Source organism: Mytilus californianus, unplaced genomic scaffold, assembly GCF_021869535.1.
Source record: "Mytilus californianus isolate M0D057914Y unplaced genomic scaffold, xbMytCali1.0.p SCAF_4, whole genome shotgun sequence".
Classification (NCBI taxonomy): domain Eukaryota; kingdom Metazoa; phylum Mollusca; class Bivalvia; order Mytilida; family Mytilidae; genus Mytilus; species Mytilus californianus.
The window spans coordinates 96,486,731-96,502,651 of record NW_026262690.1 but is presented as its reverse complement, the minus strand read 5'-3'; the positions used below and the strand labels follow the sequence as shown (position 1 = coordinate 96,502,651).

Below are 15,921 nucleotides of genomic sequence, written 5' to 3'. Positions count from 1 at the left end.
AAGCTAATTAAAGGGAAATTATCAAATGCATGAAATATAGAATGGAAGGAGGATAATTTTAAAATGATCTCAAGTTTAGTCTAATTTTCTCTTTACAATAAATAGTTTTTCCAAGGTTTCTTTTATTTAAAGGAAAACCATGGACAGTTTATGTAGTTTTAGGACACAAAATTCCTACACACTTCTGACAAAATAACAGCTAATTTTGTTCACCTCACTGCAATTTAAGATAGTCCCTGGGTACCGCAGAACTTTTGCTAAATGTTGACAACAGTACATCAGCAAATTATATTAGGCATTGAATCAATTGAACACTAACTTGCAAAGTAACTTTAAGTAGTTCATATCCTATCTAACATGCATATTCAAAGCTGTCATTGCAAATTTCATACTGTAATGAATATTGAAACAATATTTCTTTTACAAAAACGATATTTTATTTTTTCAGATGACAGTGAAGAAGACATTATCAAATTTTAGACGAACCCACCATGATAACTGGCATGATCATAAACAGATGTTTACAGATGATCAGCTAGTTATACTGACAGATCTATTAGTTTCTCCTACATATTATGCCTAGTGTAATGGTAAATTATTTTCTCTTTACATTAAATTTACATTGGTGAAATATAGGATTTTTTTTTAAACCACAAAAAATGATGTTCTGTTATAACCTTTGAGAATATTAAGGGGTAACAAAACATGCTGTAATTTAATTATTTCAAGAGGGAAACCATGTAAAAAAAGTCTTTTATGAAATCACAGAGCTGCATGCCTTTTACAGTTTTTTTTTAACGATTTTTATACTATATAATGATGTACATGTCCATCATAAGTAAAGTTTCCAGATGATAATTAAATTACCACTTTATCGAATCTTTTGAAATTTTAACACCATGTAATGGACCATAGCATACATTTGCTTGAGGATGGCCTTCAAAATAGATATTTATCCTTGAGAACTTACTGGTCAGTTTTTTCCATTCATACAAATGGAGTTGATAATTTTGGCTAAATGCCATTTATTGTGTCAAAATACAGGACAAATCATTGTAATTCCAGGACCAAACTGACTGAGTAAAAGTGTAAGGTTTATTGACACTAAATTGTGTTATATTCTAATTCGTAAACTCAAACGAACATAAAAAATTTATCAAATAACCACAAACTCTCACATGGGAGACACATTTTATTATTCATATTCGTATAGTAATATAATATATAAAGCATGTAAATACACCTAAATTTAGCAGCTGGTACTGAGTGCCGCATACTAGTGGTCAACAAATCTGAAAATAAAGAATATAAATTATTATATTATTTTATTGGCAAATTGCTACTGTTAACTTTGACTTGAAATGGCTCGAATGACTTTAAACCACCTAAATTCACTCGTGTATGAAACTCAATACCCCAATCGAGCCGACCTTAACTATAAATAATCAAACATACAAACAACACTTTTACATGTTCGAATTTTTGTACAACTTTGATAAATACATTAATCATAGTACTCATTTAGCTAAAGTTCATTTTTATTTATTAAGTTCTTTATGTGATAATTGTTATTCTTGATAAAAAAAAACTAAATTTTGCAGAAAAAACTTATATGGCAAAATATCCTAAATTGTTACAAATTTTTTTGGTAATTTTGCAAAAAAATTATCCCAATTTTGTTACAAATTTTTTTTTTGGAAAAAATCCCATATTTTGCCAAATGATGTTATATGGTAAAATAATGTTAAAAAAAAAATATTTTGATTTTGACAATAATAGTTATTCCCCCCTACCCCCCTATTTACCTTAGATTTTATTTTCAGGTGATTATAAAAGTACCATTTGATAGGATCTTTTTAGATTTAAATACATAGTTATGAAACATAAAATACAAATCAAATTCAATTAGTATTTTGGCTTTGGCATTTACGGTTAAAGAATTTTTCTGTAAGCTGGGGTATTAGTGATCACTAGGTACTTAATTCTAGTATACTGAGCTTAATAATTTGGCATTAACATGCCTCACACACATTTTAATACCCTAACCCAAATAATCTGACTTGTATATGTGTATGTACATATTCACCAACTCCTCCATTAATTAGTGCAGTATTAAAATATTCTGTTGCTAACTTTTATGGAATATGATATTGGAAATTTATAAAAATTGGTCTGTAAATTTGTTTCTGATTGAGGCAATTATAGCTTGTTCATTTAATGGTTTCTGTTGATTACTTCCCTATGTATAGATTTTATTATAAATATCATATCTTGTTGACAAGTGCTGTTTTACTAGCTGCCTCAAGTCATTTGTCAAATAATACTGGATAATTATTTCCAACTGTGATTTAAAATTACATTTAAATTGCATATGCAAGAATTTCAGATATTTTCTTGGTAGTGAAAAGTACAATCTTATCAAGCAGAATATATTACATAAAGTTATTAGCTGAAATGGCAATGTTATATGATTTGGAGTAGAAAAACATTTAATAACTTTAAGTACAACAATTTTGGGTTCTCAGTGTTGTATCTAAATGCTAATGGGTAGATCAATGCCATCTGTTTAGTTTAAAATAATAAACAAAAATTGTATAGAACATTTTTTTCTGATTTTGTGATGTTAATTTGTTTTCCACATAAAATATAACATGATTTGTTCTTATAGCTACAATCACAGAGGAACATTTGATATTTTCATCCATGCAGAATCTTACATTGTATTCATTGTTTGCATGATAGTTGTTTTTAAATGAGATAAATTGCAGTTCAACTTAAAATTTGACAACTGAAACAATTCATCTTCTAACCTGTTTTCTTGAGTTAATCAATTAAAAAAAATGATAGCTGTTGAAATTTAAATTGCCCAGATGGAAATTCTAAAGTAATGTATCTTGAATTAAGCTTTTTTTCATTTGAACTACTTTGATTTCAATAGTTGACAAAAATTTGTACAAGCTAACAATTAAGAAATTATTGATCATTTACAAGAAAACTAATGAGGGATAAATGGTTTCAGCTGTAATATGTATATTTTTAAAAGTGAAAATATTATTATGACTTCAAACCCACGCAACAGGACTCAGATAGTGTCTTTTCTAATTCTTATGCAAATTTTGTATTTTTAAACCAGTTTACTACCAAAGTTGAATTAGTATATACTCTGTGTTCTTCACCAACAATTGGCTGTAAAAATTAATATTAGTTAAACAAGTGGCTAGTCAAAGGAAATCAATGGCATTTTCTGCATTCCTATTATAATTTAAGCATGTGACAAGACTGTTTATATACATGTATAACACTGAACATTAATTTGTGTCAATTAAAATATTTCAGTTGGTAAGAAATGAAATAACTTTCTTGAATTCCATTCCCATTGAAAACTCTGCAGTAGATCATTAGATCATTCAATTTTCAAATTTTATTTCTGATCAAACCTTGCATTGTAAATTTTGGAAACTTATCCTTATTGATGGATGCATATCATATTAATTAAATGTGGTATTGTTGCAGTATGTATATTTAGCTCAGGTCTCACATAATTCTTGTTTAGGTCTGCACTTAATCATTCATGTTTTTTTAAAGGTTAATATACTGATGTTGGTGAAGATTGTTTGAAAGAAGACATTAATTTGAAGTTAAGATGGTGTTGATTGATAACAAGCAACTGAAGACATTTCCTTTATGACTTATACTGTGTTAATAGAACATTCTCCAAATCTCTTCTTTGGTAGTCAGTTGATACTTTTCTTTTAGCTAAATAAATATTCAGAATGGCTAATTATTTCATATTGCTTCTTTTGGACCTAATTAGTGTTCAAATTTGAATCAAAACCAAAACCATACATGTGTTAACCAATGTTGTTGCAAGTGGTTGATAATATTTTGATTTGATTAAAAGCTATTTTAAAAAAATACCTAGTTTTTAAATTCAGTAGGGTAAATCTTTGTAAAGTCAATTCAAGTAAGCTGTTTTGATTTTCATAATTAGCAAATGTATAATTACCTGTATATGAAAATTAAAACTGATTGCATAACAATTCATTAACTTGTGTATGGTTTTGTTTGTAAAAGTGCCCTTTAGTCACTTTTTGATAACTACCAGTTTTTTATTATTTGGTGGCATTTCATGCTTTGCATTCATATCCTCGATAAAAAAACAACATATCGATAGATTTAGCAAGCATAATGAAAAATTTATTTTTATAGGGCATTATTTCCATGAAGCATTTGTATAACAAAGAAATGTACCACATGTATATTTTCCAAGTTTATCATCAAAAGCTAGGATATGAGTTGTCTCAGTATAATTGTTGATGGAATTGTAAACTGTCATTTGTGAAAATATGTTTTTTTTTCTAAAGTATACTGTGATTAAATTAAGGGTGGGTAAATTTCAAGCAAAGATATAAGATAGTAAGAGCAATTGTATCTTTATTTAGCAACCATATTTGATTTATAAAATATCATTAATACCCTGAAAAACAAAAGATATTTATTTTTGGGGAATACTACTATTTCTAATCTGAACATGCAACAGTTCTTTTTCCATCCACCACTTAGAGAAGTTTACAGATATTTGTAATCTCTGAACTTTACCGGGGTATGTGGTATTTTTGCATTATAATGGAAAATAATTTATACTGTTATAGTTGTAATTGTAATCTGAAAATGTGCATACAGAAAAACAAGAGGAAATGTTCCAAATCATACATTTTGGTTGATCTTAGGTTTTTTTTCAGTTATAACAATTGAACTAGTCTTTTCATTGACAATCTTACCACAAAAGTCTGATTGGTCATTCTCAAATTATATTATATATATTATACATGTATTATGAACTGTTCATAAAATAGGTTTTGAATGAACAGGTTTATAGCTATAGTATGTAAATATAAATTTAATTCTGGAGTTATAATGGGTGAAATGTAGCCATTTCTTATTTAAGAATGTTTTATGGGATATGAGTCTACCCAATCACATGATATAAACATAATGCTATCTAATGTGACTTCAATAGTTTTTAGATTTGTTAATAATTTAAAGAATTTTTTAGATTGTTATGTGATAAAATTGTAAATATTTTCTTTTAATAAAAGTACATATATATGGTATTAGTATATATGTTTTTAAGACAGCTTTCTTCTTTGCTGTTAAGTGATTATTTGAGTTAAGTGCAGTGAATTTATGAAAATGTAATTTGTTTCATGTCCGAGTTGTATATGAATGTTCAGACCATTTTGCCTGTATTATAGACAAATATTGCCATAAAGATCTTGGAAATAAAATATTTATGTACATTTCTTTATCTTTTATTAATTTAAATGACAATATTACTATGTACTTGTATCACCTATGACTGAAAACAAATCCTGGAACAAAAGCAACCAATGTCATTTGACACAACCTGAATTCCAGTCAATGATAACCCATGCTAGTTGTACTTGCAGTGGATGGAAAATATATACCAGTTTTTAATCACTAGATGTCGGAGTATTTGCTGCAAATATATTTAATTATAAACTCATCAACAAAAACTTCAGGACAACTTCCATTTGAAGTAATGTTTTAACATTTTCACCAAGGGCAAAACTGACATCATATTTTGTAAATATAATGCCATCTTTCTGAACATATTCTTGTTATTTTATTTTCAAGTTTTTGCAATTACAATTTTACCTCAAAGTCTTCATTCTATTAATTTCAATGAATTCAAAAATCATTTGTCTACCACTTCATGGGGATTAAAAAGATTCTTCAGAAAAATGACAGAAATAATAAATGTTTTCTAAAGTACCCATTTCCTTCAGTCAAAAAACAAATTTTCAAGGCCATTTTGGAAATGAGACAGTCAATTTTGAAATTTGGACATTGTGATTGTAATTTCAGGTGTTGCATTTTCAGTACGGTAAAAAAAAGTTAACTCCTTAACTGAGCACATTTTTATGCAAGGTCTCATTTAGGAAAAATAATGGAATTTATAATTGTGTTTTTAATGAGGGAAATGACAACACTTTTTAGCAACACCTTCATAAACTGGATGTATAACAAGCAACAATCAAACAATCCTTATTTTTTGCAATGTGATAATATCAGTTGTCAATAATCCGGCAAATACTTAAAAATATCATTCAACACAACTGTCGCCGAAAAAAAGATTTACACAGTTTGTGTTGTTTGGGTTTATTCATTCACTGGCACAAACTTATTTTGGACAAGGCTTGTGCTCTTATGTTAATTTGCCAAATTTTTTCTGAAGATAGTCTACATTAGCCAAAAAATCAGAACTAGGCAAATGCTCTCATTTGTTAAAAAAAAAAAAACTTGGTAGAATGCCTTTGTACCAATATTTTCCATCCAAATGGAATCAAATGTAGAGGTTTAAAGAGGAACTTTCTAATAAAATTTTGTCAGTATAAAAATAGGGAGATGTGATATGATTGTCAATGAGACAACTATCCACTTGTGCAACTATCCACCAAAGTCCAAATGGTGTAAAAAAAATAGGTCACCATACATCCTTTTACAATGAGCAAAACCCATACCATAACATGAACAATTCAACTAAAAAACAATAAACGAAAAAAAAGGACAGCAACAAACAACAACGACTGAATTACAGGCTCCTGATTTGGAACAGGCACATAAAGAAAGCTATTCAGGTAACATGTTTGTGATTGCTCAATTCTCCCTCTTACCTTGGACAGTGGTGTAACAGCACAACACAAAAACAAACTGTTAAAATCATTGGAAATGGCTGGACTCGTCAGATTGGCATGAAGCACAAATAACAAATAACATGTAAACGAAAGACACAAGATACAGATCTAAGAGTAATCACTTCTTCTGAAAACTTGTTCAAAGCCAATTACAACAAATGTATAAATGATTTTCTCCCAGACTAAAGTATCAATTTGTACACATCCAACACATCTAGTGTAAAGATGTTATAAACAATCTGAGAAAGCATAACCTTGTGCAATACCAATATTTAAGTACATAGTATCGACAGGATTTAGGACCATAAGTTATAATAAATTATACAATGTAGTACATATTTACTACTATATAACTGCACAAAATATGCATCTTGGAACCGTTGGAGTTTATCATTAAAATCTTGAAAAGATATAAACTTTTCACTGTCCACAAATTGGACATCTTGTTCATTTGTATCTATACTTATAAATAATGAGTTGTTTTAATCAGAGACATATAATACAATATATGTCTCTGTTTTAATCGACCCCCTGTGGCAAAAGTGGACGTAATATTGGTCAACACATCTTTGTTCACGAATTGTCGCAAATCAAACATTTGTTAGACCAGTGCCTATCGGAATATATTTTGCGGGCAACAATAACTACAGTTAGCTATAAAAAATGATGTTATCTGGTTATTGTTACCTGCAATTTCCGTATGAAATCGGGTCCATGTCTGGAAATACTTTCGACAATTAGTCTCGGAATTAACAATAATGACGTATGTCTTTTTGCATGTAATCGTAGCTAGTGCCTTTATATATATATATCTTAGTTAATACGCTACGCTCGTGAATGTTCACACTATGCGGACTTAACAGGTGTGTGCACCTTGCACAAAAACTGCTCCAACAGATTTATGAGGAAGAATGACTGAAACCGACACTACACAAGTTTTACGGTCACCATCACGAATTGATTGACCGATTATACGATGCGTTGGTATCTCAACTCACTAGCGACATGTTTTCGTGGTCTTATTTCTTAAAATACCAATATACTCGTCTGATCTGTAATTTTACCGATAGTGACATTTTTACTAAGTGATTTCGCATGGCGGGTGATGCATGCATGGCAAGAGACGCCTACCCTGTCGACACACCCTGTCTCGTTCCTTTTGGATTCCCCCAGTTTCTGTTTGATACCTTGATTTGTCTATTTCTTATTGATTTACGAGACTTGAAAATCGGTGAACTACTGTCGCCTTATCAAATAAGATCAAATAAAATTCATTTAAAGTCGACAAAAAGCATACAGTAAAACACAAGCTCTTTACAGCTTTTAAAACCGACATAATTTAATTGTAATAAGAGTTCTACAGGTACCACCAAACTTCCAAACCAAATCTTTGTATTTATGAAAAAAATCAGTCAAAATTTTAAGTAATTTGTGGTAATGAAATCCCCGGCTTGCAAGTTATACGTTCATTGAAATCTAAAGTTTGGTTATAAGCCAAGTAGTTATTGAGAAGAGGAAATGATATTTCCTATAGGATTTCAACAGTAATTATGAACCACCACTATTTCTTAGTTTGCCACCAAATCAACATTAGACAATGATCTTTGTAGAGGGTCTCAAAATTATAAATCCAGCAAGGTTGCTAAACCTTCTTGGTCCAGAAGAGAAGAATTTACATTATTGACTAATTTAGCGTGAAGAAGCAACAAGAAAAATACCTTTTTATTGTTTCCAATTGATAAATATAGAAACATGTATTACAGTCAAGCATTAAAGTGCTTTTTTGTTATATGTGCATTAAAGTGATTTTCTAAATTTTTATAAGATAAAGATTAAAATTATCTAAAATGCCAGTAAAACAAATGTATGTGTTAAAATAATATATACTCTTTCTTGTCGCTAGATTGTCTTCTTGTTGCTAAATTTGTCTAGCTTCTTGTCGCTTCTTGCCACTTCAGTGTTGCTAAAATGCTTCTTGTCGCTTATAAATGAGATCGGAATCAAAGACTATCTCAAAAGGTCATGTGTTTTGCATCCAATCAGAAACCAAATAAGGATCATTTGTAGACAATCTTTATTATATTATTCCTGTGAAGTTTGATTAAATTAGATTTTCAGTGAAGAAGACGAAATAAAAAAAAAATCATAGAGTTACCAATGTAGCTATGTTTTACCATTGCCACCATTTTGCTACCTGATCAAAATTAAATGAGGTTCGTTTGTGCAAGGTCTTCCAGTTATCCATTATGTAAAGGTTCAACAAATTTTGATCAGAGCACAATTTTCGACAGATTTTGATAAGTGGCCTTTCAGAAGCAAATAGTGCGTCTGAATGGTTACTTACGTTTTTCATCCGATCGGATCGCTTTGTAGAAGACCTTCTTATACACTTTTCCAACATGGTTTGGTCAGATTAGGAACATGGCTCTCATAGAAGATGAAAATGTGAAAAGTTTCCGGACGAAGAAGGCAAAGTGACCTAAAAATGAACCCTTTACACGCATTTTGTTAAATTCAAAATGAAATATGAAACAACAGTCTCATACAGGGTAGATATATAACGTACTCTAGTTTTTTTCTCTGTTAGGGTAAATGGGGGTCTACATTCAAACAGTTATTTTTTTTATTGCTTTAAATTTCCTATAAATTCCTTTATAGAATAATAGTATCAGAGTCATCTCCCCTTCTTTGTCTGAGTTGGAAAACAATTGAAATAATCACAAAATATATTGTATTTGTAAAAACAGTCATAATAATAATATAAAACACACAATTTCCTTTATTTAGAGGAAATTCTTACAAATTAATTGCATCCCTCTGTCAAAATAGTTTGCATATTTCATTTAACATCTAGACCATTTTTTTCTGCTATTTCAACATTCAAGATAGCGGAAAATACCCAACCTACATTAAAAACCGACCGTGCAAGGGCTGTATAGCCAGTCAAGGTCGTTAAAAACTTCCATTTGTTGTACTTTAAAATTATTTTATGACAAAATCGTTTTAGCTAAGACTGTTGCTCGTATATAAATCTTCAAGGGAATATCTCCATGTGAGGCAATATTGACAGTTTACGAAATATGTACGACAATGTGTTGACATATTATTTCTTAATGTTTTAGTGTTAGATGAGAAATTTGTTCATCTAGTGTTATGCTTTCCTTGAGTACACTATGGGTGTCTTTAGAATAGCTTAAGTGTCCATGGTTCATGTTGCTCAATATTTATTTTTAGTGGTAGGTTTTGTGGGCTATTGTTTTTCCTTATGTTCTTTTGTACCATAGTGTGACATGTCTTCCCTTGCAAAATTCCTACCCTATCCAACATACCTCAACTTATCAGCGACAGTCTAAATTGTCTGCATGCTCTTCAAACCGAACGATCCACTTTATAGAATCTACCTTTTGGATTTATTGTTAATTTGCTCTCGTCCTGAATAAGCATGAAATATTTGCCACTGGACGTTGATCGAACATTATGTCCACCTTCAACCTTGGACTATTATACTAATCAAGACCATGAAGACAGTACTAATCAACATCAACCATCAATTTATAATAGAGTTTGTATAAAGCTTCTTGGACAACATGGTGCTTAACTTGTTGTTCACCATGAGTTGTTTGGAGAAAAATGTATTATTATGTCCCAGCTGCAACTTAAGATTTTTGATTGCCGCCTCATCTGTGTCTACAGACAAGATCAAGCCTTGAAACATCTTACTATTATCAACTGAGGGGTTTATAATACTTTGTGATTTATAAATTCAGGGAACCAAAAAAGTTGCTTATCATACCTTGTCCTATAACTGAAGAAATCGGAACTATGAACTGCTGTATGGTCATGAATTTCATGGTGATCGAAGTGAAATGATGTCCGAAAAGATTTTTGCTTTGTAAGACACAATGATCGAAGGTGAATAGAGGCTATAATAAATAAAAACGATAGATTTGTTTTGAAATTTTCTTAATGAGAGTTAAATGTAAATACATTCAAAATTCAATCTTTACAAAAATGATTTCAGTACTCACCTTAAAATAATATGGGACAAAACATGTGTGAGTTGAAGATTTCAGGATATTGTCAATCATCCGTACTACACCTAATAAACAAGGGCATTTGTGTTTTATGTTTATAACTTTAATTGCCCTATGGATAAATTTAGCATTATCATTATTATTCAACCAGTGATTTATAATTACAGTTATAATAAAACGTTTTAAATAGTAAATGATGGGATTTTTTGGGGCACAATGTCCATGTGTTTGTCAATAGGTCAGTGTTACCGACCTTTGCGAATCTACTGTCATGACAATATCACAATTTATGTTACAGTTTAGATTCGACTACAATAAAAGAAATTACTGTCGAGTACTAAACGTTCATTTTGAAATTTGCATATTTTCTTTGGAATAGATGAATTGCATTCTTATTTTGATACAGCCCCTTCAGTATTTTCCATGTTCATGAACCTTTTTTTCTTCTTTCCATCTTAACTATTCATAAGAGTTAACACCGAACGTACTTATATCAAATAGCGCAAAATGTCAAGAAAAGTTCAAGATCATTCTGTCTGATTATACAGTGTAAAATTATTACATAAAATGACACTGTGACCTACGACCAGAAGTCTTCCTGATATATAGAATTCGCATAACAACTTGTTACAATATTATTCGAGGTCTGAAATGTACATCATCAGATGACATCATTAAACTAGCTATATATATAAAGAGCGCTGTTCCAATATCTACAATAATTTGGAACTATCTAACCAAATCGTAAGTACGAAAAACACACATATATACTAGTATAGTTCAAAGAATAACATATAATTCAAAGAATATTGAATGAAATAACTAGTTATGAATACGAATAATTAATAGTTTAAAAAAAGTTTTCAACCACATCTTTTTGTGTTACAAATTTTCCGATAATAAAATAGAGATGGAGTCGGACACATCCACACCAGAGCCAAATGTGAAATAATTCAGTGTCCCTGAGATCGTATGACATAGCATACAGAGCAAGCCAAGTATACATTAACGAAACCACAAGGAAATCAGTAAATAAGCACAGCAGGATTATTATTAAAATAATTATTATTATCATTATTATTTTTATTTTATTATTATTTTTCTTGTTATTTTTATATTCAGTATGTATTTATGATTAATTACATTTATTTTTTCCAGAATATGAGAGTCATCCTTGTTGTTGCCGTTACTGTTGCCCTAGCCGCTGTTGTATCAGTAGGAGGGTATGGACACGGACATGGAGGTAAAGTGGTGATTCTAAATATTTTATTCATTTGTCAACTGTATCATATCTATGATTAACTGACACATAAGAATTACATTAAATGATCATTTCCGTAAGTCATACCAATTCTTTTATTCCTATGTTTATGATAGTTATAAATGCTCCAATTTATCCATGTATATTCGTGCAACTTGCAATTTGATTTTAACTAGGAACAATGATTTTTAACAGCGTTTATTTAAATTAAACTAAACAGCTGCAAGAAATATATATATAAACCTTGAACGTTTCCCTTTAAATATTAAAAAAAAACATTCTGGGGAGGGGGATTAGTAGTTAGCTTCCGGACAATTTTTAGCACTTTAGGAAAGCTCATAATCATAGGAGATGAATGCTGATTATGGACATAAATACATATTTGCATATGTTGTAGGAACATTGTCTCATTTTTTTTTGTTTTTAAAGCAAATATCTGATGACCCACTTGAATTTAATTATTAAACAGTACTAGTATCGAACAACCTTGTAAAACTTCGCTGAATTAAACAATCATTTCGAAACGAAAAGGTACACATTTGTGATAGTTGGTTTTAAAACCTAACTGCTTAATTAAATGATTTCGAAAGATTAATCATAGTAAAAAGAACGTATACATCTTTTTCAGGATATGGTGGAAAAGGATATGGAAAGGGATACGGTGGTGGATATGGCGGATATGGAAAGGGATATGGTGGTGGAAATGGAAAGGGATACGGTGGTGGATATGGCGGATATTCTGGTGGATACGGTGGAGGCATGGGAGGATATCATGGAGGATCGGGAAGTGGATATTACGGTGGAATGAGTGGATCTTATGGCGGATTAGGTGGATCTTATGGCGGATTAGGTGGATCTTATGGTGGTATGAGTGGATCTTATGGTGGATTAGGTGGATCTTATGGTGGTATGAGTGGATCTTATGGTGGATTAGGTGGATCTTATGGTGGATTAGGTGGATCTTATGGTGGATTAGGAGGATCTTATGGCGGATTAGGTGGATCTTATGGTGGTATGAGTGGATCTTATGGTGGATTAGGTGGAGCTTATGGTGGTTTAGGTGGAGCTTATGGTGGTTTGAGTGGATCTTATGGAGGATTAAGTGGATCTTACCCATCAGCTGGTGGATCTTATTACCAAGGCCAATCCTCTTACCCGGGATCATCCATGCCAATTTATTAAATGACTTCAAATCAGAACAATAGAAGTTATCATCACAAATAAAGGTCAAGAGGAGGAATGCATATTGCGTTTTCATAACTTGTTGATATACTAACCTTTGTGATAAGGAATGAAAAACATAGGAAATATGAAAGTATGGATGGGAATATAAAATATAACCTGTTAAAAAAGAAAGAAAAAATATGAATTAAAACAAAAATTATCTCTTTTCATCATTCAATATACATAAAAAGCTTCATTCAAATGAAGTGTTAATTATCTTTTAGTGGTATATTAAGAACTGTTCACAAGAACATATTGTTTTCTAATTCGATGCCTACCTTGATGGTTAAAAAAAGTTGAATAAAGATAAGGGCTAATTTTAAATAACGTATATTGATGAATTATAAACTATACTTATATATCAGATTTAGTACAACATATTAAACTGTGCTAGGAGACTTTTGCAAATTTGTTAACAATCCAATAAATAGACTAAGAATTTTTTGATACTGAATAAAAAAAAATTGTTAACAATCCAATGAAAGACTAAGAATTTTTTAATACTGAATAAAAAAAAGCATTATTTAGATATAAGCATATATCATTATACATGTTCATTTCAAAATATTTTGAATACTAACTCTTTAAAGTAATGTAAACATTTTTTGAGCCTTCGTTAACTTCCAATAAAAAAGTAAAATAACACTAATATGGTTGTAATTAATTTTTAACATGTTTTTCAACACGTATATTTTGAAGAAAGAATATAAGTCTGTTAAAATAAAAAAAGAATTATATTTGAATACGGTTGTGCTTATAACAATACTTATTCCTCCTGGATCTCAAAAAAAAAATCCTCATTTACTATTAAAAAAGAAACATAGGACTCAATGCCCCGATTCCCTTTGTTAACAGTTTGTATGCATTGTATACATGTACATAAAATGTATATTGCTATTTTTGTTTTAGCATTATTTATGAAGAATATTTGGAGAAAATAAATCAATTAAAATTTTCGAAAGAGTACATACATGTTTGTTGTATTTGTGTGCATTTTAATCATTCACGGAATAATTAGAAATGCCGAGCATTTAAAAAGTCTTTTTGGAAAAAGTTAAACATCAATCCGAACAAATTTGAAGAGCTGTTATTAATGTTTGTGACTACCCAAACCTCTGTTGATTAATGTTATTCCGGAAACACGTGTTGTGTGCACTGAAGTTGGTATACATATATTATCAACAACAGACACAAACAGCTGATCTCCAAGGTATACCATCTACTTGCTACTATACATCATGTACTGTGTAACAACCCTATATAAAGCCGACGAGAAAAGGCATTACTCGACTAACGAAAGCTATGTTATTTTATAGCCTAGTTGTCGAGAGGTCTAGAGCGTTGGATAAGGTGCAGGCGGTGTTGCCACTTATGTGGAATTCATTAACATTGCTAAAAAAAATCACACCGAGAATTGAAAAAAACACACACTTTGTTTTAAAAAAACTAAAAACACACTCATGACAATAACAAATTAAACACTGAAATTTATATTGAGTTAAAAAAAAATCAAAAATACATCTTGTAAATTATAAATTACACAAATAGAATAACAATTTACAGAATAAGAAACAAAATTACACACAGCTTAAACAAATGAAAAGTAAATACTAAGAATTGATAATTCCAGACTGAGATTTGTAATTTCATGCATATATCATAAGTATACATAGTTCAGGTTAGGGTGAAGGTTGGCGCCTGTTAAAACGTTTAAACCCGCTGCATTTTTATGCACCTGTCCTAAGTCAGGAGCCTGTTGTTCAGTGGTTGTCGTTTGTTGGTGTGGTTCATAGGTGTTTCTCGTTTCTCGTTTTTTATATAGATTAGACCGTTTGTTTTCCTGTTTGAATTGTTTTACACTAGTCTTTTTTGGGCCATTTATAGCTTGCTGTTCGATGTGAGCCAAGGCTCTGTGTTGAAGGCCGTACTTTGACCTATAATTGTTTACTTTTTACACATTGTGACTTGGATGGACAGTTGTCTCATTGGCACTCATACCACATCTTCTTATTTATATATAGGATGTGTTTAGAATGTCTGTTTGAGTTACTCACACATTTTGGTCAATATACGGAACTATAAACAATTGTCATACAAGTGTGAAGTTTAGCTAGTTATAAAACCAGGTTTAACCCGCTATTTATTTCGAAAAATGCCTGTACCAAGTCAAGAACGAGACCATTGTTTTCCCTTCGTTCCGTTGGTTGATATAGTCAATATATCTCAATAAGCTCACTATGTAACACATCTACTCTAAAATATATTCTCATTCAGCAAAAGTTTCATTCATGTAAACTCATTTGTTACTTTCAGTAAACAACAACATCAAAAGAACTAATTTTTGCAAGAGTAGTACTACTTTTTTTTACATATGCTTTAAATGTGATTGGGTGAATTTGCGAGAACTCTATCATGTTCTTTTCTAGCATTCTCTGTTCTGTTATTAATAATGAATTAGATTTATTGAAACAAATGGACGGACACAATATGTATGAACAAAGGTATACAGAATGACATATTCACATCAAGAAAATTTCAAGAAAAACAACAATGAAATATATTATTGTAAAACGTTAGGCAAACATAAATGGTTATCTAATAACCAAAAGAAGGACTCTTTTTTTCTTTCTCGGATATATTTGTGGTGTTAAAATCAAACTTTATTTATAAGAAAAAATCCCCG

At 30.4% G+C, this 15,921-nt stretch overlaps 2 protein-coding genes across 2 annotated transcripts in view; both read left to right on the top strand.

Moving 5' to 3' along the window:
* Positions 1 to 5,303, top strand: part of LOC127698927 (proteasome activator complex subunit 4-like) — a 64,456-nt gene extending 59,153 nt beyond the window's left edge. The window contains exons 46-47 of the mRNA XM_052202658.1: positions 449 to 590; positions 3,586 to 5,303. Coding sequence (XP_052058618.1) covers positions 449 to 583 — 135 coding nt within the window. The 3' untranslated portion in view covers positions 584 to 590; positions 3,586 to 5,303. The remainder of the gene's footprint in view (positions 1 to 448; positions 591 to 3,585) is intronic.
* A 6,139-nt stretch (positions 5,304 to 11,442) lies between these two features.
* Positions 11,443 to 14,204, top strand: LOC127698998 (keratin, type I cytoskeletal 9-like). The gene is made up of 3 exons (XM_052202796.1): positions 11,443 to 11,497; positions 11,912 to 11,996; positions 12,643 to 14,204. Exons 2-3 carry the CDS (start codon positions 11,915 to 11,917, stop codon positions 13,194 to 13,196), a joined length of 636 nt encoding a protein of 211 aa, XP_052058756.1. The 5' UTR covers positions 11,443 to 11,497; positions 11,912 to 11,914; the 3' UTR covers positions 13,197 to 14,204.
* The last annotated feature ends 1,717 nt before the right edge of the window (positions 14,205 to 15,921 follow it).

Bases quoted from the DNA above. Each gene is read 5' to 3' on its own strand.
- LOC127698998 (XM_052202796.1), top strand. From the start codon at position 11,915: ATGAGAGTCATCCTTGTTGTTGCCGTTACTGTTGCCCTAGCCGCTGTT. The intron at 11,997-12,642 runs GTAAAGTGGTGA...CATCTTTTTCAG, and splicing joins GTATGGACACGGACATGGAG to GATATGGTGGAAAAGGATAT.